Source organism: Mastigoproctus giganteus, chromosome 9, assembly GCF_048544385.1.
Source record: "Mastigoproctus giganteus isolate SK-2022 chromosome 9, ASM4854438v1, whole genome shotgun sequence".
In the NCBI taxonomy this organism is placed as follows: Eukaryota; Metazoa; Arthropoda; class Arachnida; order Uropygi; family Thelyphonidae; genus Mastigoproctus; species Mastigoproctus giganteus.
In genome coordinates this window covers 150051191-150077975 of record NC_143583.1, presented here as the reverse complement: position 1 = coordinate 150077975, position 26785 = coordinate 150051191, and the positions used below count along the sequence as shown (strand labels likewise).

The 26785-nt window shown below is 37.4% G+C and overlaps 1 protein-coding gene across 1 annotated transcript in view; it reads left to right on the top strand.

Moving 5' to 3' along the window:
* The first annotated feature begins 3370 nt into the window (after positions 1 to 3370).
* LOC150080816 (uncharacterized) overlaps positions 3371 to 26785 on the top strand; it is a 257487-nt gene continuing 234072 nt past the window's right edge. Inside the window, exon 1 of the mRNA XM_090381203.1 lies at positions 3371 to 3797. Within this exon, the coding sequence (XP_090237329.1) occupies positions 3489 to 3797 (309 nt within the window). The 5' untranslated portion in view covers positions 3371 to 3488. The remainder of the gene's footprint in view (positions 3798 to 26785) is intronic.

Genomic DNA, 26785 nt, shown 5'->3' with positions numbered 1-26785 from the left:
ATGGGCGTTCCTAGGGTATGTGGTGCCCAGGCTCCAATCGCAATTTGGCGTCCCCTTTAAAATTTTTCTTTATATGTGTATGTAAGTTTCAGGTGCCCCTTGAACGTTGCCGCCCAGGTGCAGATTACCCCTGGCACCCTCAGGACAACTCGCCCCCGTGGATAAGTACCATCTGATTTGTTGTTACTGTTGTAGTAGGGTTTGAAGAGCATTATCGACTAAGGCTATATGCTTCGTAACGAGGGTTGATCATTTAATTTACAGACTGGTGCAAGATTTTACATTTACTGCGCGAACTTTCCATAACTGCAGCTAGAGGCGCTCTCTCTCTCTCTCTGATTGTTACTCAGCAGTCTTTGTGTGTGCATGTCAGTACTTGTCAAGCTAGTGTTGCGTGAAGAGAATTTTTGACGTGAATACGTCTTTAAATTTGGCCCGGTTTGGGTGGGGGGGAGGGCTCTACGAAAATTCTAGCGACAAAAAAAAAAAAAAAAAAAAAAAGAAATAGCAAGATTTGTCGTGCTTATATTTTAAATGATAATCTAATGATTTAAATTTTGTTGGATGGAGGGTTATGTCTGTGTCTAAAATGGTGGGTAGTGAGGGTGTGGAGCGGTGATGGGGAGAGGGGTGGCGCTTGCGCGTGAACACTAAAAATGGCGACACCGGGCGGCGTTTGGGCAGTGTAACTTTTGACTGCGAAGAGATAGGAGGTTGGAATTGGTGTCGATTTGTAGAGAATAACATGATCTACAATATTATTTAGCAATAATAACCGATTAAATAAAATTTGTAAAGTTATAAGCCGATAAGTGTTCTGAGTTGAAGAAAATTTTCATATTGTCAAAAAAATTGCAAAGTGAATATGAACAGAAATGTAAGAAACATATATCACTGGAAAGAAAAATTCAAAAGGAATCAGAAAAGCCCAAATTGACTAATGCCGAACGATGCAGATTGTATAGAGCGTAAGGAAGTCAACGTCGGCGCGAGTACTTCGAGTGCGTCGCCGTCTGAACCGATGGATATTGACTTGGAATGTGATAACTTGGAAACATTAAACGATGAAATGAGAAGAAATTACAATATTATTGTCGCAGTTCGGTTTGAAGAGTTTGTAAAGAGATGGCACTGGGCCGATGTCCATTACTTCACTTTTCATTTTTCATTTGCAAGACTTTTCATTTACATCTTACCCTTCCTCTAATAACACAAAGACGGATTCACGCCTTAAACGATTGCGGTTGTGTCCTTGTACACAACCCACCCCAATTTTGTTTAGCCAAGTGTCACTGACGATCGTTTTGAAGCAAGTATCATCGGACATACAGGTTGAACAGCGATGTGTGATTTGTTATTGTGTCAGACGGAGCTTAAATGCATGAGGGTCTGCCACATCCCATTGATGTGGCAGATCCTCATGTCTGAAGAACAGGGATTCTTCAGACGTCGCCACATCCACGTCTGAAGAACGCTCTGAACGGATGTGTTTCGCATCCGCCGCAACTATGCTCTCAGTGCCACAACGATGGCACTTCGTAGTCTTTCGAAAAATGGCCTGGAAGAAGCATTTAATGCATGGGTACGACGGTGGCGAAAGTGTGTAAAATTCAAGGGACAGGATTTCGAGAAGGAGAAATCCACAGAAGATTCAGATGATGAAAACCAAGATAAGATCTGGCACCACTCCCCGAATTAAATGATCACCCCTCTTATATTGTCTGTAAATTGCGATTGCGCTGTGGTCGATTTTCTGTTTTACTGAACGAAAAACCCGAGTGAAGGTGAGGTTAACGAGGCTCTTACATCAGTTTAAAAGCTGAAAGGGGCGCCAAAACAAATATTAAATAATTGCCAATTTTGCCATGATTAACAATAAGGCGCAATTTCTCATTCTTTCCACAGATACTAAAATGGCCCGGCAGGCACTGCTATCCTTGCCTGAGCCCGATTAATTGAGCTACGTTGTGAAAAAGGATGAGACTCGAACTGAGGTCTTTTCCACTCGTTATGACGAGGACGGCGATTCTACAAAATGTGCTAGGGCTGATATCTCGTATTATTCTGCACTGTTTCCCAGCTCTACTGATAACTATTCTTTATTTTGAGTTCTTTTGTCATTATAGGGCAAACTAGTACAAATGTATTGTTTTAGTTAGCCCAAAGCCGGCCCCAAAATTTGTGGGCCCTCAAGAATTACTTGCGGGGGCCCAGGGTTCTGTGTAAAACTTATGCGGGGTGTTTTTGTAATAGCGATTTTTTTTTAATTTTTCAAAATTTAACAGTAATTTTTAAATGATTTAAATTACTAACAATAATTATAAATTATGCTGAACAAAAATTTTAAATACGAATAATATTTAATACATTAATCAGCAATATTGTTTTGATTATTGGAGCGCGGGCCCTGTTCGACAGAACCGTTTGCACATGCTTGTGGCCTGCCCTTTTAAAACACCCAGGCAAGCTTTCTGAAACAGTACTGACCAGCCGCATATACTTTACTTAAACGGTTACAGTTTTCTTTGTGCATTTCTATGCAGTGTAACAAAAATGTCACATTGTAAGCATTCAAAATAAAGAGAATTAATTTCATAAAAAAAAAAAAAAAACTAAATAGCATTTCTTAATGAAAATTTACTGTAGTTCACCATTTGGCGAGATGCGAAAGATGACTAAAAAAGATCTCAGTTCATATGATTAGCACGAAATTTCGAGGCCAAAAAGAAAGGTTGACTTCTGCGTCCGAATACACGGTATGAATGCTGCAGTCCGAAAAAAATGTATAGCCGGTCTGCCTCTACTACTATTGAAGAAGGAATATCATTAAAAAAAGTTTTGTTTCTGAAACGTACGTCTTTGTTTTCTGCACCGAATAAAAATTTCTTTACAATGTGAAGCCACTCATTATTTACCGAGATAAATGGAACAATATATGAATTTTAATTGGAACAAGTTACTACATCTTATCGTTCATATGAAGTTTATACAGAATTCTAAGGGCAATTTAAATTTCTGGTTTCATTTCAAACAATTAAAATATGATGAGGAAAAAAGCAGCAAATAAATAATTGAACTGCAGTAATAGAAACAATGGCAAGATGATAGGAAGCGAGGTATATAAAATATCCAACCACCACGCTTTCTGGCGCTAATTTTATCTGTTAGATTTGGTATATGGAAAATGGGCGGAGTTTCACTTCTGATACACAGCGGTCTATATCTCAATGTGTTTATTGGCGTTTTGTAGAAAGTAGTTGCGAAGTTTTTTTATTTTTATTTGAACCTGCGTTTGTGCATTAATTTTATGTTATTGCATGGTGGTCGCTATGTATGGTCACCTATAAATAAAAGTGCTTAGAGAGCTAAATTAATTTTTTGTTATGGTTGTCGAATGATCATACAATGATAATTATGATTTATTATTATAAAATAAAGCTTGAAAAACGCAGAAGCCAAGGAGTGAGAGATAAAACACAAACGTTATAATGAGCGAACTGGACAAAAGTTTAACGTCAATGGATTGGTTACCTCGGCTTAATGTAAGAGGTAATGTGAACGGAGATTCTGACTTCAAAGGAAAATGTAAATCACATAATTGTTTGGGTGATAATAGTTCTGGTAGTTGTAATCAGTGTAGACTAAGCCTAAAAGAAGGCAAACCACCTTATAGTTATGCTACATTAATATCTACTGCTATAAATACTTCGCCTTCAAAAAAGATGACGTTGAGTGAAATTTACAACTGGATATGCAGCAATTTTCCATACTATCGTGAAGCTGGTGATGGGTGGAAGGTAAGTTTAATTCTCTAGGGAACATTACAAATGTTTCTAATCTGCTTGCAAAGGTTTCACAATTTAAACATAGCTTGTATATTAGAAGCATGATTCTCCCCCCCACCCCGTACTAATCTTCATGAATTTACCCTGTCAACCAGCTTTTCATGGAATAATTTTCCAGTTCAGTGGAATGTGGAAGTTAAAATAAATATTATCATTACTTATATTCTAATATTACTGTAATATAAGGCAGTCTTATAGTATTTTACAGGGAAGAGAATTTTTTTTTTAAAATGTTTATTATTATTTTAACCTGCAGAAGGACCGGAACATTGATATTTAAAATTATTAGACGATGTTATGCTGTGCCCTTATGTTTGATAAAGACATGCATAACAGATTTTTTAGTACTAAGCCGTAAATAGTTGAGTTCAGAGTAGAACAGCAAACAGAAGTTCAAATTTGACACTGTCATTGGCACACAACACGTATACTTATTTTACCCATGGATTATGAAATTTGGATAGTCTCCAAGGAAACTGAAGATTTTGGTGAGGATAATAGTGTTGGGTGGATCACCCAAAGAACACACAGTGTAAGTAAATAAAAATGATAACATAATTTTCGTTCCACATTCTCATAGTGAGTGTTCCAGAATATAATCATCTTTCTGTCTACATAAATAAGTAACCAAATGGGCACTAGTAATCAAATGATCATATATGCAAATGTGACCTCAATTCACAAAGGAGGATCAAAGGCTGAAACAAGTAATTATAGACCTGTGAGTTTAACTTCTGTTCCAGGAAAATTAATGGAGGCACTGGTTAAAGAAGCACTGCAGGATCATCTAGACAAAACTTCATATATAACTCGGACACAGCATGGTTTTATTAAGGGAAAGTCTTGCCTGACCAGTTTGATTGGATACTATGATGCAGTCACAAAAGAACTGGACGCAGGGAATAACTTTGATATTATATATTTGGATCTTAGAAAGGCTTTTGATACTGTTGCACATGGAAGATTGCTGCACAAATTGGAGCAGTGTGGCATTGGAGACAAATTGCTGCTATGGATAAAGGGATGATTGAGAGGGAGAAGACAGAGTGGTAATCAATGGACGCTGCTCATCGTGTACTAATGTTATTAGTGGAGTCCCTCAGGGTTCAGTTTTGGGTCCATTATTGTTTTCTGTATTTATAAATGATATTGATGATGGTATATCAAGCTTAATGTCCAAGTTTGCAGACGATACAAAGGTTGGTAGGGTTGTTAAGGACACTACTGACGCTATGCTGCTGCAACAGGATCTGAAAAGGTTGAGCAGATGGGCTAAGAGGTGGAATTGAATTTTAACATTGACAAATGTAAAGTACTACATATGGGAAACAGTAACCCCAGAGCAACGTATCAACTCTGTGGTACTACACTGACATTGGTAGAGAATGAAAAGTACCTGAGGGTAATTGTGCAGGCAGATATGAAGTTTTCTGAGCAGTGCAGACGGGCTGCAAGAGTAGCTCATGGTGTCTTGTCAATGATATACAGGAATTTTTCTAGCAGGGATAAGGAGGTGATTATTCCCTTGTATAAGGCAATGGTCGGGCCACATCTTGAGTACTGTATACAGGTCTGGAGGCCTCATTTCAAGAAGGATGTAGAGCTGCTGGAACGAGTACAGAGAAGGGCAACAAGATTAGTGAATGGAATAAAGGGTTACTCTTATGAAGAAAGGCTTAAGTTTTGCAAATTACAGTGTCTGGAGACTAGGCACTGGCGAGGTGATCTGATAGAGGCGTATAAAGCCTTGAGTGGTTTGAGCATGCTCAATGCTGATGGGATTCTTCTTCTTGCTCAGAATAATCACATGAGAGGGCATAAATTCAGATTGAGGAAAGACAGATGTGCGGAAACTTGCCTTTAGCCAGCGGGTAGTTGGTTGGTGGTACAGACTTCCATCCCTTGTTGTGGAAGTTGATAGCCTAAATAAATTTAAGGCTCAGCTGGACAGGTATTTCGAACGAACGGAGGGGTGAAATGGAAGTGGTTTTTTTTTTTTTTTTTTTTTTTTTTGGCTGATGCTGCATGAGCTTGCTTTCTTGCATCATATGTCTCTACTAATGCTAATATAGGCACTTCCAGTCTTAGAATCTTGTAAAAAACAACAAATAGTGTGTGTGTGTGTGTGTGTGTGTATATATATATATATATATATATAGGGTGTCTCAAAAATACACGGCACAACTTCAGGAATGAGTTCCTCATATGTAGACAATAAAAATATTTTATATCAACATAGTTCTGGAAATGCTTGGTTTCCGTGTTTTGAAGGTCTGTCTATGAGACTTAACTGTTCACATCACCTTATAGTAATTGTTCAAAATTTCCACCTTCTGCCTGAATACTGGCCTCACATCGACGTCTCATGGACTCGCAATGACAATGCCAGATTTCTGGCATGTTTCGTATTGTCTGACAACCTGCCACAATTTGATTGCGGAGAGTTTCCACATCAGCTACTGGAGTCAAATACACCATTGATTTTAAATGGCCCCACAAGAAGAAATCTAGTGGGTTTAAATCAGTGAGCATGGAGGCCAGGCAGTTGGTCCATCCCTCTACTTCAGGAGTCGTAGATCTTGGTCGTCCTCTGTTGGCAGCACGAGATGTAAAGGTCCCATGTTCACAAAGGCGGTGATGGATACCTTCAAACGTTTTGCTCTCTGGACATCTTCGTTCTGGGAACCTTTCGTAGTACAAAAAACGAGCCTCCAGAGCATTGCCATCCGCCAAACTGTACATAAAGTGCATATCCGCTTGCTCCTGATTTGAGTACATGGTCGGAATGGAAAACCACCAGATTCTGTCAGTACCTTGTGAAGAAGGAAATCACCTGCGGGAGATAAGACATTCTGGTTAATAACTCGGAAATCAAGTATTTCCGGAACTATGTTGATATAAAATATTTTTGTCTACATATGAGGAACTCATTCCTGAAGTTATGCCACGTATTTTTGAGACACCCTGTATATATTCAACAGGTACAATAAAGAATTTATTGTACCTGCTCGCCATTTATTGGAAAAAAAAAAATAGTTACAAAATTTGTCACTGTATGATGCATAATTATCTTAGTTAAGATTATGCAAATAACTTACGTTATTTGCATAATCATAAGTTATTGCCACAGTGGCGCTACTCAGCTCTACTGTACTGTATAAAAGCAAAGCACTCTTCAAAATCATACAGTAGATGTTTGCCTGCACTACAGCAGCAATGTTAACAACGTTACAGGAAGAGGTGCTATTAGTGAAGCTGTACTATCAGAACAGCAACAAAGCAGCTGTGGCTATCAGAGAATTCCGGCATCAGAACCGCATAAGGCCCACGTGGACCTATGATTGTTTGTGCTCTCCGCAAAATGATTGGGAAATTTGAAGCAACAGGACATCTTGATGTTCAATCAGGTAGAGGTTGAAAATGAGTGGACTCCTCGCGTGTTGAAGAGGTGGCTATGGCTGTCGTGGATTTATCAAGTCAATCTCCATGTGGTAGCACAAGTGTGCCATCTGTTTCTCGTGAAGTGGACATGCCGCATTCCACTGTAAAGTTAGTAATGCATCAGGTAAAAGGTAAGGTGTTGCAGTACTATCCTTACAAGATGCACATGCTACAGCAGCTAAAGCATGGTGATGCAGATATTCGTTTCACATATGCACTTCAGTTTCTGGTGCGAATGACAGTAGATATCACTTGGCCATGGAACATCTTTTGTTCCGTGGCCTGTGACGAAGTCATGTAGTGATGAAGCCCACTTCTGATTAAATGGACAAGTGAATACACACAACTGTCGCATTTGGGCATCAGAGAACCCTCGAGTTATCCAAGAGGTCCCGTTGCATTCTCCAAAAGTGACAATGTGGTGTGTATTTACGGCCACATTCATGATTGGTTATATTTTTTTGAATAGGTAACACCGGCTGGACCCCACACCTGTTCCATCACTGGACAGCAATATTAATATTATGAAATGTTGGGAAATTTCACAATACCAGAGCTGCAACAACATGGGTGCCTTCAGGATACCACATTCATGCAAGATGGTGTGTCACCCCACATCCACCTTTGTATCCAAAGATTGTTAAGGTAACACTTTACAGACGAACAGGTCATCAGATGTTGTTTCCAGACATCTTGGCCACCCTGATCACCGGTCCTCACCATGCGACTTCTGGTTGTAGGGTTTTTTGAAGAACCAGGTGTATCAGGAAGGATGTCAAACTCTGGCAGATCTGAAGGACAGCATTAGATGTTATGTGCTGGCTATTCCAGTTGACATGTAGAATATTCCAGTTCTGCTGTAGAAAATGCTGTTCTTCGAATGGAAACTGTTGTTGACTGAAATGGAGGATAGATTGAACAATTGTAGCGCTGTTCAAGTGATTTGTATTGCCACAGCGCCATATAGTGACAAATTTTGTAACTAATTTTTTTCCCACTAAATGGCGAGCACATTTTTTATTGTACCTGTTGCTGTTGTCCAAATTTCTCTTCAGTACGAACTTTAGAACTCTCTCCAGAGCCCTCTACATAGGGATACTTTAATTTTAACAACCCTGTATGTATATGTGTGTGTGTATATATATAAAATGTTATTTAAATTAGGTCTCATGTCATCACTGTACCAGTGATGTCCCAGCATTGTAAATGAAAAATTGGCCATCTGTAAAATGGAAAGTTGTAATTTTTCAGCATTTCCACTGATAAGACATCATTTCAGTAGTCGATTTTATTTACCACGTAAAAAATGTATTCATTAGCTGAATAAACATAATACATACTCCATTATCTCTTTAAAATGCAATGATATGCCCACCCATCTCACATCAGGCAACGTCATTTTGTTGTTCTATTCTGAAATCCACAATATTTAAATTCACTACAAATGTGTTGTTGTTGTTTTGGTTTTTAGGAGCATTAGCAACTAATGCGATATTGCTCCGGGGATATGCAGTGGTCATTCCCTAATCTTTCCGTATTTGGTGGTCACGGGCTCAAACCCTGGTCTAATCAAGAAGCGTATGCTACGCACTACTGCTCCTGCCCACCTGGCTACGGAGGCGCCACAGATGTGTAATTGTTTAAAAAAGAAGAATAAAGAATGAACAGTGAACACTATGCAAACATCATGCAGCAAGCTTATCAGGTTGCTTAACCTCAAATAAATAAATTGCACATACGGTATGAGGAAACAGTTGTATTATATAAGAAACAATAGGACATTGAAGGAGAATATGAACATCAGTACATAGTGCAAAATCCAAATTAATTAGGTGGGGTTGGGTTGTTAAGTGTGAAAGCAAACTTTTTCTAATTAGTGTGGGATGAATGATCACTATAACTGTGTAAAAAAAATAATGATATACTTAAGTGTGCATATTCCTTATTTAATTTATTTTTTGTAAAGCTGTATATACCTACTATTAAAAAAAATATATATTCAGACATTTAACAAGACAGCACGAAACTTCCCTTTGATACATACACGTGACAAAAGCAAGGTTGTTAGGTATCATTCATAAAAGGGAAGTAATGATAATTTCAAAAATGTTCTCCATTATTCATTTATTCATTCACATTTCCAGTTTCTAAACAATAGCATGGGGAGGGGGATATATATATATATATATATATATATATTCTGAAAGGCTGTTAGGTAGCAGTTCAAAAAAAGGAAGCAACGATAATTTCAGAAGTGTTCCACAGTAATAGTTCATTCACTCTTTTGATTTTTAAACAGGGGGATGTTGGGGGATATATCCTCTACCCGAAAAGGTATAATAATATTTTTTAAGCTTAGGTTAGACAGTTTGAATAGATTAAGATTAGGTAGATTAAGGCAGTTTGAGGTCCCATGTGGAAAGTTTTTTGAGACCCCCAAACTATTTTAGCTTATATTGTATAGGGGGTATGTTTTATTATATTAATTTCAATACAGTTTTAAAGTAGTTAAATGAAACATAACATACAACACATTTTTTTTTTTTTTTATTAGTAATGTCAAAAATTGCCTATTGCTAATTATGAATTTAACCCCTTTTTAATATAATATATAATAGCATGAATACAAATATAAATATCAAGTGACTGTGGTAACATCCACTAAATAAATGAGTAAATAGTAAATTATAGCAATAATTGAATAAAATAATTAAAAAACCAATAGTACTTATTAATTGTTTACTTATAAATTTATCAATAACCTCTTTGATATCCAAGTTCCGTACAAACTTATTTTAAATAAATAAAATAACTAGACTGCTTAGATGGTCTTGAGTTAAGCTGTAATAATTTTTAACTCGCTTAAGAACTGCAAATGCTATTTTCCTCTTGCATTTGTAATTGGGATGCTTAAAAATGTTTCAGTATTAGGAAACATTGATCAAAAACCATCTATCACAGTCTTATACATTTGTAATTGGATTAACAATATTCTCTTCTTTAATAAACATTAGAAAATGAATTACCTCATCTTTAAAATTTTTCATTTTGCTTGCAATCATTGTCATTCTTATGATTGGTTTCCATCAGTGCACATATTAAGTTCATTCTCTGTCATGCATAATTTAAATAATGTTGAAAATCATCAATAACATTACTATAAATTTCACATCTTTTATCTAATTTGCAAATAAGCGTGTCGCAAATAACATTGTATACATTAGCTACAAAAGCTTTTTTTTTTTCGAGGTAAATGTATTTTATCGCTCCTTGATTCAGCACATTGTAGCTTCTTTTTTTGCCTTGGTTTTTAAATCTTTCAACTCCAGAAACTCTTTATCAGTTATTAAAATGGCTGTTTCTTTCTCAACACTTACAAATTCATTTTGAATATGTGAAATAAATTCTAATAAAGATTTCAGCAGCTTAAATGCTTTCCATAAATTGTTCTGTAGATCTTGAAAGGGTTTATTGGTGCTATTAATTTATTGCAAGAGTTTATTCCAAACAACTAACTGTGAGCAAAGCAAATCTCATAATTGTCAAAATTTTTTAATAATTTCTGTGCTTCTATTTTGCCTATAGGTTTCTTGTCATCATTTGTAGTTATTTCTTTCAGAGCTTCTTTAATACACCCATGGTTTTCTCTTAAAGCTAAAACTGCATCAGCTCGGGCCACTCACCTAGTATCACTTATTCTTTTTATATAATGAGAAGATTTACTTTATGAACAGTTTATGAAAACTTCCCGTTGCCTTGTGGAATTTGAAAAATTACATATAAGTTTTGCACAAAATCAAAATAATGTAAAGCACCGGTGCAAGATTCAGCAGCAGAATTTCCCACTAAATTTAATGTTGAGTGGCTTGCACATGGTACATTAGTTTGCAGTTGGATATTTATTTTAGCCTGTAACCTGGAATATTTTCCAGCCATGTTAGCAGCATTATTGTATGACTGGCCCCTACAGTATTTATTATCAGTATATTTAATATAATATATAATAACTATTTATAGTTTATAATATATAACTTGTGTATAGTATTCAAAACGACATCTTTTAAATATTCAGATTTATTAGAAAACAGGCTTTGTGCGTTGGGTTGCATATGTTCCAAGTTTCTTGCAACGACCAACTAATTGATTAAAATAAATTTATTTTAATAAATTTTAGCCAGTTAGTTGGTGTAATAAATTTATTTTATTTTATTTTAACCAGTTAGTCGGTCATCACAAGAAACTTGGATGATTCAGAATTGTTTGTTGATTGGAATAAAATCCATAAACCTTTCACAAACATTATCTTCTTGATTCATCTATCTCAGAACAAATGTTAGTTGAGCAACATGAGTAACACCAGGAGTTGAATCCACAATTATAGAAAAATACATGGCTTCTTTGATCTCACAAGTGATTTTATCTTTAACTTTGTTTCCCATTATACAAATTAATTCGTCACACATTGTATGTGATAAGTAGCTAACATTTCCTCGACCGGGATTAGCAAATCTTTCTAACTTTGTTTTAATGAAGTATTGAATTCTGCTGGATATTCTATACAACTCAATAGATTTCCCTTTCTGTTAGAAATAGAATATTCTCTATGGCCTCTAAAAGCAATACCTAATGTTGATAATAGCTTAACAGTTCTCTTCAAAATTTGTTGCTAATAATTAGTTTCAATTTCTATTTACTTAGTCAGCCCTGTAGCAATATGACCAGATACCGAAGTTCTCTTTTGGAAAATGCACATTGATATAATTTGACCGTTCATATTCCTTTAATATATATACAGTGAAACTTCTCCTAACGGACATCTCTCTACAATGGATATTTTCAAATTCCCCAACTCGCCTCCATTGGTTTTAACGTGTTTTCAGCTTCTGTCTAGCGGACATTCTCTGTAACGGATGCAGACAGGCAATCTGCACTGTTTTGTTTAGATTAGCACTTAATTTGATCTCCCCATAACGGACTGCGGGAGAGCTCACGGCCCTTTTTCTAGGAACTTTTCTTCCACGTATTGCCTCAATCGTGTGTTTATTTTCTGTATCCGATTCTCTGAATTTTATCAAGGTTTACGTCGTGGTTCTAAACCCTTTTTCAAGAATTTTAAGGCACGTGTAAAACTTCTGATGAATTCGGTGTGTGCAGGGGGGGGGGATTTGGTCGGCCTTTCGTCTTTTCAGTTTCAGTTTTGTTCAGTGTCGTGTGAAGTGCACAATGTCTTCTCATAAACATTTAACTTTAAAAGATAAAGTTGAACTCATTAATGCGTATGATCGGCAAAAAAATAGTGTTCGCAATCTCGCTGCAAAATTCAAAATCGGGAAGATGCAGATAAGCAACATCCTAAAGAAAAAAAAATGAACTGCTCAAACAATTTTGGCAACACGGAAATGATCAGGTTCAAAAATCATTCCCAAAAACTGTTGGACTTCAAATTGACAATGTTACGTATGAGTGGTTTTGTCGCGCACGTGCTAAAAAAATACCCAATAATGGGCCTATTATTAGGGAAAAGGCTTTGGAGGTTGCGAAATCTATGGGAGTAAATGAGTTCAAAGCTTCTGTGGGATGGCTAGACAAGTTCAAAACTCGGCATAAAATTTCTTGGAAAACCATAAATGGTGAAGGTGGATCTGTTGATACTGGGGTTGTAACAGAGTGAACCGTCAAATTGGAAGATTTATGTCGTGATTTTGAAGCTAAGGATATTTACAACTGTGACGAAACAGGGTTGTTTTTTAAAGCTCTTCCTGAAAAAACAATGAGTCTAAAAAACGAAAAGTGCCAGGGCGAAAAAATTTCTAAGGAACGCTTGACTGTACTATTGTGTACAAATATGCTGGGAGACTTTGAACAACCTCTTGTTATAGGAAAACCACAAAATCCTCGTTGTTTCAAGGGCATAAAGTTGAATGTTGACTGGAAGTCTAATAAAAAAGCATGGATGACATGAGATATCATGAGCGAATGGATAAGTCACTTTAACCAAAACATGATTCGTCAAAACAGAAAAATTATTCTTTTCATGGATAATGCTGCATCTCACCCACACATTGAATTGTATCATTCAAATTGTTTTTCTGCCACCAAACGCATCTGCAGAGTGTCAGCCCTTGGATCAAGGGATAATAAAAAAATTTTAAACTTCACTACAGAAAACGTGTTTTAAGACATCTCATTGCAAACATGAACGATGTAACATGTGCAAGTGACCTTGCAAAGAAACTCAGCATCCGAGATGCGATTCAGTGGATTTCCTCTTCATTAAATGCAATTAGAAAACAAACTGTCATGACCTGTTTTGTAAAGTCTGGCTTCTCAAATGCAAAAATTGAAGTTGTGAACAGCAATGTGGAGCACCAAGAAGAACAAGAACTTCAACATCTATTGATAATGTACGATACTTCCGCTACAAGTGACCCTGACTACAAAGATATAGACTCGTACCTCACTACAGAAGATGGTGCTCTAGATATAAACGACATTATCATCGATATTTTTCAAGAAGTTCCTCATGAGGATGAAGAAATGGAAGGAGATCATTCTGTCGAAGAACATATTAACGACGAACCACCCATACAAATCAGTCGTTTAAAAATGTTTTTCGTCACTGAAGAAGATACTGAAGGACTTTCAATGGTTTCTTCACTCCAAACAAATGTTGAAAACAAAATTATCAACCGGAAGAAGGTGCAGAAGAAAATAAGTGATTACTGTATGTATTTTTCTTAAGATAAAGTCATAATATGCATAGCACAATTGTATGTATATTATTTACAAAAATATTGTGCAAAATCTGTATATAATTTAATTTAATTTTACATTAAACGTTTAACGATTTTTCTTTATCTCTTGTGTATGTAATTGTATATTATTTACAAAAATATTGTTCAAAATCTGTATATATTTTAATTTAATTTTACATTAAACGTTTAACGATTTTTCTTTCTTTCTTTTTTTTTTCTCCCTCAGACTTCTTGTTAGCGGACACTTCTCTCTAACGGACAAATTTTTGTTCCCCATGGCTGTCCGTTAAAGGGAAGTTTCACTGTATATATATTATTTATATTTTTTATATCATTACATCCAGTAGAAAATAATTTGTTTCAGAAAATATGAGCCATTTTCTGTTTTTTTGTTTCCTTTTGCTTTCTGGCAGAAAAAATGTGAATCTTATAAATTTGTGCAGTAAACTCTTATTCTTTCTTTATATTCAATTTCAGTTTAGCATAGTAGAGGCATATGATGCAAGAAAGCAAGCTTATGCAGCATCAGTCAAAAAAAAAAAAAAAAAACCGCTCCCATTTATCCCCTCCATTCGTTCCAAATACCTGTCCAGCTCATCCTGAAATTTATTTAGGCTATCAACTTCCACAACAAAGGATGGAAGTCTGTTCCACCAACCAACTACTCGCTGGCTAAAGGCAAACTTCTGCACATCTGTCCTACATCTGTCTTTCCTCAAGTTGAATTTATGCCCTCTCAGATTATTATTCTGAGCAAGAGGAAGAATCCCATAAACATTGAGCATGCTCAAACTATTCAAGGCTTTATACACCACAATCAGATCACCTTGCAGGTGCCTAGTCTCCAAACACTGTAATTTGCAAAACTTAAGCCTTTCTTCGTAAGATCAACCCTTTGTTCCGTTCACTAATCTTGTTGCCCTTCTCTGTACTCATTCCAACAGCTCTACATCCTTCTTAAAATGAGGCCTCCAGACCTGTATACAGTACTCGAGGTGTGGCCTGACCATTGCTTATACAAGGGGATAATCACCTCCTTATCCCTGCTAGAAAAATTTCTGTATAGCATTGACAAGACACCATGAGTTCCTCTTGCAGACTATCTGCACTGCTCAGAAAACTTCATATCTGCCTGCACAATTACTCCCAGGTCCTTTTCGTTCTCTACCACTGTCAGTGTAGTACCACAGAGTTGATATGTTACCTGGGGTTACTGCTTCCGATATGTAATACTTTACATTTGTCAATGTTAAACTTCATTGGTCACCTCTCAGCCCATCTGCTCAACTTTTCTAGATCCTGTTGCAGCAGTGTACTGTCATTAGTCTCCTTAACAACCCTGTCAACCTTCATATCGTCTGAAAACATTTTCACATTAAGCTTGGTATACCATCATCAGTACCATTTATAAATACAGAAAACAACAATGGATCCAACACTGAACATTGAGGGACTCCACTAATTACATTATACAGGTCTGGAGGCCTCATTTCAAGAAGGATGTAGAGCTGCTGGAACGAGTACAGAGAAGGGCAACAAGATTAGGGAATGGAATGGAACAAAAGGTTGCTCTTACGAAGAAAGGCTTAAGTTTTGCAAATTAGTGTCTGGAGACTAGGCGCCGGCAAGGTGATCTGATAGAGGTGTATAAAGCCTTGAACGGTTTGACCATGCTCAATGCTGATGAGGTTCTGCCTCTTGCTCAGAATAATCACCTGAGAGGGCATAAATTCAAATTGAGGAAAGACAGATATAGGATAGATGTGTGGAAAATTTGCCTTTAGCCAGCGGGTAGTTGGTTGGTGGAACGGACTTTCATCCCGTGTTGTGAAAGTTGATAGCCTAAATAAATTTAAGGCTCAGCTGGACAGGTATTTCAAACAAATCGAGGGGTGAAGTGGATGGTTTTTCTTTTTTTTTTTTTTTGGCTGATGCTGCATAAGCTTGCTTTCTTGCATCATATGCCTCTACTAATGCTAATGCTATAACTGAAGTCTTGTCTAGATGATCCTGCCATGCGTCTTTAACCAGTGCCTCCATTAATTTTCCTGGAACAGAAGTTAAACTAACAGGTCTATAATTACTTGTGTTGCCCTTTGATCCTCTTTTGTGAATTGGGGTCACATTTGCACATCTCCAGTCCATGGGTACCTCCCCTGAGTTCAAAGGAGCTCTCATAATTATGGCTAAGGGTTTGCTTACTTCCTTTGCTGTCTCCTTTAATATAACTGGATAGATCCCATCCACCTCGGGTGCCTTTTTTATGTTTATCTTCAACAATTTCTCCTCCATTTTCCTCTCAGTTATTACAAAATCATCTAGCTCATTGCCTGAGTTTAATTCACCTCTGGCATTCCCCTCTCTGAATAACTCCTCGTATGTGGATATAGATGCAAAATACTCATTTAATTTGTTAGCTGCCTGAGCAGGATCATCAACAGTTGAACCATCCAATTCCAGTGGACCAATCTGATTCATTCCTTTCCTTCTAGAGTTTACATAGGTAAAGAACTCTTTGATGTTTATCTTTGCATCCTTTGCCACAGATTTCTCATAATCTGCCCTTGACTGCCTGATCTCCTTTGTGACTTGGTTACAGACCAGCTTATATCTATCATAAGCTTCCATGTCGCCTGTTAATTTATATGTATCCCATGCATTTTTCTTCTCTGCCATATGTCTCATTAGTTTATCTGGCATCCATTAGTTTATCTGTAAAACCTAGTAGCTTCCAAGATAAATTCATTGAATGCTTCCCATTTTGTATTTGCTGTTGGTAATATCATCCGTTTGTCCTACCGTATCGAATTTAAATACGGTCTCAGACCACCCTAGTCATCTTTATGAAAAAGCAAAAACCCTTCCCTTTACCCCTGATGGTAGTTACCTCTGAGTAAATCCCACTTCACACACTGTGATCACTGCCACCTAGTGGTTCCTTTATCTGCAGATTCTTAATACATGAAGAATCACTACTGATAATCAGATCAAGAGTATTACTCCCTCTAATTGCCTCCTGAACATGCTGATGTAGAAAATAATCATCCAATAAATCCACAAAAGCCTTGCTAGTGTGTGAGTGACCAACCCACAAATTCCAGTCAATATGTTAGAAATTAAAATACCCCATTATAAGACTCTGATTTACTGGCCCACTCTATTTCCCTGTACAGTTTCTTATTATACTCATCAGAGTCATTAGGCCTATAACACACTGCTACTCTCAATTTTTATCTCCCAATGCTTATGTCACACCAAACTGACTCGACACTGCACTGTCCAGCAATGTCGACTGCCTTGGATTTTACGTGTTTGTTAACTAATAGCATAACCCCTCCTCCCTTCCTATCCTGTCTATCCTTCCTGTACACATTGTGATCCACAAATTTCAGTTCTGCATTCCTTATATCTGTGTGACACCACGCCTCTGATATCCCAACAATATGGGATATCAACAATTTAGTAATGTCTCTTACGTTTGTAGGTGGATTTATTAAATAATTAATGGAATTATTACTTACAAGGTTTTGTCCATAAAGCAATATCATTTCGATAATTTATTAAATTTTTATTTGCTTCATTCTCAACATTGTCATCTACATCTTCTGAATTTAAGTCATTAATTCCAGTTCTTTCTATACTTTCTATTTTCCATCAATTCTACTTTACTGTTTGTTATACTTTCCTGTTTTTTTACTCCTGTTTCTTGATGTACCTATTTTTGTTACAGAGGTGGATGGGTTTAAAATTGCATTTATTGAATTTTTCTGCTTTTCTGCCAATTTTTCCTTTTATTTCTGTTGTTTTCATTTCCGTGCTCCTGAATAGAATGAGTGCTTTGTTTTCTATGAAGATAATAATATCAATGAATGTAATAAAAATGTTAAAAAATAAATCAAAGCATTTGAAAATATTCAAATACCTAATAATCATAGGTACTTACATTTTATATTATATTTTAAGAGTTTAATAAATGGCATATTGGTTTCATTTTATAGTACACAGATTGTGTAACACAATATCATTTAAGTACTATTAGATGCATCAAGTGTTGACCACAACTTGTCTACCTCCTGTATAAATTTTGAAACAATATGGCTGTTCTTAGTAGTGCTAGTGCTGAAGTGTGAACTGAAATTGAAATCATGTGCTAGTGGGAAATTCAAATGAGTGCCAAATGTGATAAATTATCACATGATGATTTTAGAAATATGTTCACAGCTTACTATTATTGTTATTATCATTAGCCATAATGGTGCAAGGAAGCTTAAGCTTTTGCTGCACTAGCCAGTAGCCAAAAAAAAAAAAAAAAAATTTCTGAATTACTCTGAGAGAGAGAGAGAGAGAGAGAGAGAGAGAGAGAGAGAGAGAGAGAGAGAGAGAGAGAGAACAAGAGTCAGAAATCGAAGGGAATCACCAAGAAAGATAAAGAAAAAGTGATTATATCCAGCTCAGGACCCTGGGTGCACCAAGCCCATACTCACCAGATGTGAGCCCCTGGGGCTATACACTATTCATGTATAAACTGCTCATGTCTATTTGATTTTTATTATCATGTTTCATTTTGAAGCCTTTATTTTGGTGAGGCCCTGGGCATGCTCATAGTGTGCTTAGTGGGTAATTATTATTATTATTATTACTAGCCATATAGTGCAAGGAAGCCTGAGTCCATAAAGTGCTGCACTAGCCAAAAAAAAAAAAAAAATTCTGAGTTACCCAGAGAGAGAGAGAGAGAGAGAGAGAGAGAGAGAGAGAGAGAGAGAGAGAGAGAGAGAGAGAGAGAGAGAGAGAGAGAGAGAGAGAGAGAGAAGTAAATCATCAAGAAAGAGAAGAATGATGATATCCAGCTCAGGACCCGGGGTGTGCCAATCCCATACTTACCAGATGTGAGCCCCCTGGGTTTTCTCCCACTTAACCATCCCTTTATCCACAGCAATAATTTGCCCTTTTTTTTTATCCATAGCCGTAATTTGCCTTTTTTTTTTTTATCCATAGCCGTAATTTTTTATCCATAGCCACACTGCTCCAGTTTGTATGGCAGTCTTTTATGTGCAACAGTATCAAAAGGTTTACTGAAATTTAAGTATATGATATCAAAATTATTTTTAGCAACCAGTTCCTTTGTTTCTGCATCATAATATTCAGTGAGATTGGTCACACAAGACCAGACCTTGTGATGTCAATGGTTTAACTGTTGATGACTCTGCTCAGGCTGGAGACAAACTGAATTGGTACTTTGCTTCTACATTCACTCATGAGGAATCCTTTAGGGAAGAGGATGCCAGAAGTGTATAAAACTCTTAACATGGAGCCAAATAATTCTGTGATAGCCGAAAGGAAAGTAGTAGAGAAATGTTGAAGCTAAACATAAAGAAGTGCCTTAGGCAGATGGGATCTAACCAATTATATTAAGGGAGGCAGCAGAGGAGGTAAACAAACCCTTAGCCATAATTATGAGATAATTATAATTATTTGGTTTCAAGGGGGGGGGGGGTCCTTATGGACTAGAGATATGCAAATGTATCCCCAGTTCACAAAGGAGTATCAAAAGGTGACATGAGTAATTAAAGACCTGTTAGCTTAATGTTTGTCCCAGGGAAAATAATGGTGTCACTGGTTAAAGAAGTAATGCAGGACCATCTAGATGTGAATGCAATTATATTGAAGTCACAGCGTGGATTTGTTAAGGTCAGTTTTGTCTGATCAATCTGATTAGTTACTGTAATGCAGTAACAAAGCAACTGGATGCAAAAAAAAAAAAAATTTTGATAGCATATACTTGGTTTCAGGGAAGCTTTAGATATTGTTTCACATAAAAGGCTATTCAAATTAGAATCATGTGGCATTGAGGGAAAGTTATTGCTCTGGTCAAAGGGATGGTTGAGTGGGAGAAGACAGAGATTGGTTCATTGGACGCTGCACTAACTGGAGTAATGTTGTTTGTGGATTCCTACAGTGTTTGGTGCTGGGTCCATTGTTGTTTACTGTATTTATTAATGATTTTGATGACGGTATATCAGGCTTAATGTCTAAGTTTACAGGTGATAAAAGGTTGGCAGGGTAATTAGGCAGATGGGTTGAGAAATGGCAATTGAAGTTTAATATTGACAAATGCAAAGTACTGCATATGGGAGAGTAATTCCAGAGTAATGTACCAACTGGGTGGTACTATTCTGTAGGTAACGGAAAAGGAAATACACTTGGGGGTAATTGTGCAGGCAAATATGAATTACTCTGAGTAGTGTAGACAGCCAGCCACAACAGCTCATGGTGTTTTGTTAATGAAATGCAGCAATTTTACTAGCATGATCAAGGAGTTTATTATCCTATTTTATAAGGCAATGGTCAGGTGCCACATCTTGATTACTGCATACAGGTCTGGAGGCCTCATTTTAGGAAGGATATAGAGTGGCTGGAATGAGAATAGAGGAGGGCAGTGAGATTGGTGAAAAGGCTTTAGTTCTGCAAACTGCAATGTCTGGAGACTAGCCACCTGTGAGTGATCTGATCAGATCACTCACATGATCACCTGATCAGATCACTCACATTATCACCTGATCAGATTACTCAAAGTTGTTTAAGGCTTTGAATGTGTTGAATAAGTTCAGGGCTGATGGTAATTCTTCCTCTTTTCAGACTACACACACGTGTGACATAAATTCAAATTGAGGAAGGATGAGTGCAGAATTAGTATAAGCTGATGCTGTTAATCTTGTTTTCTTGCATCATATGCTTCTATTAATGCTAATGCTAACATGAGGCTGAGATTTTCCATGAGAGAAAGGCTCCATTACCAAGTTGTAATTAGAGGTGCCTAGGAACTGCTCATTTTGACCATGTACTTGGAAGGATTGTTCATGAGAAAAAGGTAGTGTTGGCTGTATTAGAATTGTCAGGTATTGTGTTAGGTAAATGAACAATCAGTAGTAATTGCAAAAGCCTCAGAATCTTGGCCAGCTGAGTCCGTGTGATTAGAAAACTGAAGCTAGCTGGAGTTGTGAACATTAAAATCCCAACGAAAATTACCTCACTCTTAGGAATGTTGGACTGGAGAAAGCAGAGCTTCAAAGAAAGGAAGTCAAAAGAGTTCCAAGTGATTATTGGAATTGGGAGAGGCAACAGATGAATTTGATAGAATGGGGTAGAGAGATTTTAAGCCAGTTAAGATAAAAAAGAGTAGATTCTCACTGACATGCAATATTAGGGTGGACATAAGTACCACCTTTGAAGTGAAAGCAATTGTACAGCGAATAAATAGGACAATTGAGATGATTAGTTATTATATATATATGAATAACTGGGATTCTGTCAGAAAAATTAAGTGGGGTTTGGCAGGCTATAAGTGGAAATGGATATTATTGAGATTGAAACTGAGACCATGAAAAGAACAGGGAACTGTTTGGGTGATTTAGAGCTTTTCTCAGTTAAGTTCATTTTATTACTTTGACTACTCATGTATTCAATAGTATAGAAAACTGGGGCAGGGGAAACATGTAAGTACAGGAACTCCCCGACTTACGAAATACTCGACTTACGCAAATTCAACTTTGCATAAGTTTTTGCTGGCTGGTGCAAACTTAAAAAAATCGTTGAAACGTATTTTGCATCCTGTAGGAATAAATGGAGGTGTCGTGAAAATATTGTAATGTGAACCAAATTACCAATAAAACAGGTTCGTTTTTTTTTTGGTAATTTGTTCCAAGACCTTGGAAGTTAAAATTTTTGCTATATAACTATTTATCTATTTATCTCTCTAAAAGGTCATTTTTATAATGGAAATTGCGCTACACTTTCTTTATTATCATACTTTCCGTTATAAGAATCAAATTTTTAACGCCTTTGTGATATTTTTGTAAAACTCATTTCTGAAGGTCACTACCATAAAACAATAAAAACAATTTGCACTTTCCGGTTTATTGGGCTTTTCTGTCAGTGCAATCTATTATAAATGGGTAGTAAACTCGATCTTGCAGCATTTGCAATAATCCCGATAACTGAAATTGTATGAGTTTTTACGTTATTGTGGTGAAATGTGTTTACCCTTCACTGAAATCTTCAATCATAAAAAAACATAAATAAATTTTCAGAATCTTCTCTTTATGCCTATTTACTTATTACAATGGAGAAGGGAAAGGGACCAGTGGAAAGTGCAAGTGCTGGCAGTGCTAGGAAACGAAACAAAAATTGATTTAGAAATGAAGATGACTCTAAGCATTTAAGGCATAAGCCTCAAGCTATGGGAGAGCCAGGACTATGTATAAAAATAGTGCAAACGCATCAGAAATACATAGCTATATCTGAATAAATCAGGATATTGGTAAAACAGCATTGTTTTAAGTTATATCTCATATTGTGAATACCTTCACAACGAGTTGCCATGACATTGCACTACTTCGAATAAGTAATGCTTCACCTAAGGAGAAGACTAATGTTACTTATTCTCAGATGGATACCACCACCCAGATGGCACCGTTTTGAAATATGGTATGGGATAAAGATATCAGCTATCCTCAATATCCCTATAAGACTGAGCAAAGAAAAGAGGTAGGAAAGTGATAGTAAGAGAGGGAGAGGAAAAGATGCCGTAGAAGAATGAAAGGGATAATTAGTTATAATTGGTACGAACTCAGAGCTCCATGCCCCGGCTGGGCAATGCGTCCCCCTGACGGGGACTGTTGTTACCCAGTCAGAGTCCTGCAAAGATGATTAAGATCTTCCTCTGGTGCCGCTTCTGGCACTTTAGCCTTCATCAGTGGGTAGATAGGTGTACCGGTTAGACCAGACGTGCTTTCCAGTTTCCAGATATTTCTATGGAATTAACCCTTCAGGGACCCTTTATTGGTCCTGCTTTGGGACTATCTGGTAGCCTATATGGCTTAAAAAAAAAACACCCCGAAAAGGGACAGTCGCCCTTATTCACTCATCTCTATATGACTCAACCCAATTGGTCTGTTCACTCATCCACTGACACACTCCGAGGAAGGCCCAGTCCATGTCACCATTTCAGGGCTATTTTGTATTTGTGTGGGATAATAACTGGACTATCCAGTTGTCCCTATTAGACTTAGAAAAGCAAAAAGGTAGAGGGAAAGTAATAGTAGGAGTGGAAGAGGAAAAGAAACTGTGTAGAAGAATGAAAGGGACTGTAACTCCTTCAACTCACACCACTCAAAAACTCAAACTCCTCGACTAGGCAACGCTTCCCCAGTGGAGAAGGCTGTTACCTATTCTTGGAAACTCCGGACATCATCAGGCTCCCCCCTGGTGCTGTTTCAGGGCTATTTGGCCCTTCTTCAGTGGGTGGGTAGGTATCCATTTCAGGGCTATTTTGTATTTGTGTGGGATAATAACTCGATTATCCACTTGTCCCTATTAGATTTAGAAAAGCAAAAAGGTAGAGGGAAAGTAAGAGTAGGAGTTGAAGAGGAAAAGAAACGGTGTAGAAGAATGAAAGGGACAATAACTCCAACTCACACCACTCAAAAACTGAAACTCTTCGAATAGGCAACACTTCCCCAGTGGAGAAGGCTGTTGTTACCTATTCTTGGAAACTCCAGACATCATCAGGCTCCCCCTGGTGTCGTTTCAGGACTATTTTATATATGTGTGGGATAATAACTCGACTATCCACTTGTCCCTATTAGACTTAAAAAAGCAAAAAGGTAGAGGGAAAGTAATAGTAGGAGTGGAAGAGGAAAAGAAACAGTGTAGAAGAATGAAAGGGACAGTAACTCCTCCAACTCATAAACTCCTCGAATAGGCAACACTTCCCCAGTGGAGAAGGCTGCTGTTACCTATTCTTGGAAACTCTGGACATCATCAGGCTCCCCCTGGTGCCGTTTCAGGGCTATTTGGCCCTTCTTCGGTGGGTGGGTAGTACCTGAGTGATGCAATGATGGCAAAACGGTTATGAAGTATAACTCCACAATATGAGAGATGCCTGATGGTGTATCGTGTATTTAGACTCTAAGCATTTAGGACATAAGCCTCAAGCTATGGGAGAGTCAGGACTATGTACAAAAATAGTGCAAATGCATTAGAAATACATAGCTATATCTGAATAAATCAGGATATTGGTAAAACGGCATTGTTTTAAGTTATATCTCATATTGTGAATACCTTCACAACGAGTTGGCATGCTATTGCACTACTTTGAATAAGTAACGCTTCACCTAAGGAGAAGACTAATGTTACTTATTCTCAGATGGATACCACCACCCAGACGGCACCGTTTCAGGGCTATTTGGCCCTTCTTCAGTGGGTGGGTAGGTACCCGAGTGATGCAGTCTGGGTGGTGGTATCCATCTGAGAATAAGTAACATTAGTCTTCTCTTTAGGTGAAGTATTACTTATTCGAAGTAGTGCAATATCATGGCAACTCGTTGTGAAGGTATTCACAATATGAGATATAACTTAAAACGACGTTTTACCAATATCCTGATTTATTCAGATATAGCTATGTATTTCTGATGCGTTTGCACTATTTTTATACATAGAAATGAAGATGATTAATTAAGAATTACAAAGTTTGTCATGTATTGCATGGAATTAGGTCTTTCTGCTTCAAGAGTGAATACTATTTTAAGGGACAGTGCACGTATAAAAGAACATGTTAAAGGATCAATGCATTTAAGATCGAGAGTGATCACAAAACAGCGTTCAGGTGCGATATTGAAGATGGAAAAGCTATTAATAATATGGATGGAAAATCAGATTCAGAAGCAAGTGTCCCTGAGTCCAGTGGCCATCAAGCAAAAGCAAGAAGTATTTATGAATATATTAAACATAAGTACGGTGACCCCAAGCCAAGTTTGTGGCAAGCAATGGGTGGTTTAATAGGTTCAAGCATTGCCTGTTTCCGAAACATTAAAGTATGCGGTGAAGTTGCCAGTGCCGATTCTGCAGCTGCAGAGAAATTGTGATGTGTTGGAAAAAACCCCTTCTAAATCTGCACAGCCCTAAGCTTCTGCAGCAGCATCCTTATCAGCTGGAGAGTTAATTATGGCAATGATACTTGAAAGGTAAAACTTGCTGATGTTATGCCTGTCTCCTCTCTCTTTTTATAATTTTGAAATTTTCGTAATTTTGTACACTTTTTGTAATTTTTCCTGCACATGAGATATAAAAATTGAATAAATAATTCTATTTACATGTTCGTTGAACATTTTTTTTTTTTTTTTTGCTTTTATTAAAAAAAAGCCTGCATAGTTGTGAATGCGGAATTTCTCTAATTGCTTATTTAGGGAAATTTCGACTTACGTAAAATCCGACTTACATAGCGTTCCACGGAACGGAACGCAACCCTTACTTCAGTCAGGGAGTTCGTGTACTGAAATTTTTGTATATTACATACACACAGCAAGAATATACCCAACTTCTTGACATATGCCCTGATCAATGCCCCTCACACTTACTTGGACCCTCTCGAGTGAACATCTACCGAAGGGTATAGTGTTAATTGCAATGTGGCTTTAGGCGTTTCCCCTAACTCCACGTCAAGCAATGTAATGAATACAAACTCTGCAAAGGCCAGATTTACGTAGATTAGCACGTGTTCATGTAGTGTTAGTGTGGGTTATGTTGGTTTTGTTTCAGAGGCCTCCGTAGCTGAGTGGTCAGGAGTGGGAGTGCAACAGCATAAGCTCTTTGAATAGATTGGGGTTCAAGCCCCTGTCTTCTAAATATGGTCAATCTGCCAACTCACACTGGACCAGTGTGGCAGATTATGGTCCATTTCCTTCAACATGAATTATTGAGGGAAATGGTGGATTTTAATGGCTGCAGTTTGCAATGTTTTGCTTCGTTTTATCCTATCAGCCTCTTGTATAATTTTCAGTTTTATTTCCAGGCTTAATTCCGTCCATTTACGTTTTTTCGCCATAACACTGCTAGATAAGATTTAAAATTTGTTTATATTAAATTTATTTAAAGACAGTTCCAAAAAAGACATCAGCTCAGATAAAATGGCACAAAAAATAGATTACTGTACGCTGTAACAAAAGACTCTGAATTGGCGTAACAATCACAACTGACCTTAATCCCGTGGAGAGTGAGGGAGTGTATGTAAACAACCTCTATGTAAGGCAGCGGTCAGGCCATGCCTTGAGTACTGCTGAGGCGCCTCCGTAGCCAGGTGGGCAGGAGCAGCAGTGCGTAGCACATGCTTCTTGATTAGACCGGGGTTCGAGCCCGTGAGCCACCAAATACGGAGGATGCGGAAAGGTCAGGGAATGACCACCGCATATCCCCGGAGCAATATGGCCTTAGTTGCTAATGCTCCTAAAAACCAAACAACAACAACAACCTTGAGTACTGCATACAGGTCTGGAGGCCTCATTTTAGGAAGGATGTAGATTTGATTGAGCATATACAGAGAGGGGCAACAAGGTTGGTGAGGGGAATGAAGGGATCCTCTTACCAAGAGAGGCTTTAAGTTCTGCAAATTGCAGCCGTTGGGGACTAGGCATCTGCGAGGTGATCTGATTGAGGTGTATAAGACCTTGAATGGGTTGAGCACGCTGAATTCTGATGGGATTCTTCCACTTGTTCTGATTACAAACCTAAGGGGGTATAAATTCAAATCGAGGAAAGACAGATATAGAATAGCTATGTGGAAATTTGCCTTTAGCCAGCGGGTGGTTAATTGCTGGAACAAACTTCCATCTGTCATTGTGGAAGTTGATAGGTTAAATAAATTTAAGGAGGAACTGGACAAACATTGGAGGGAATGGTTGTGTAAAAAAA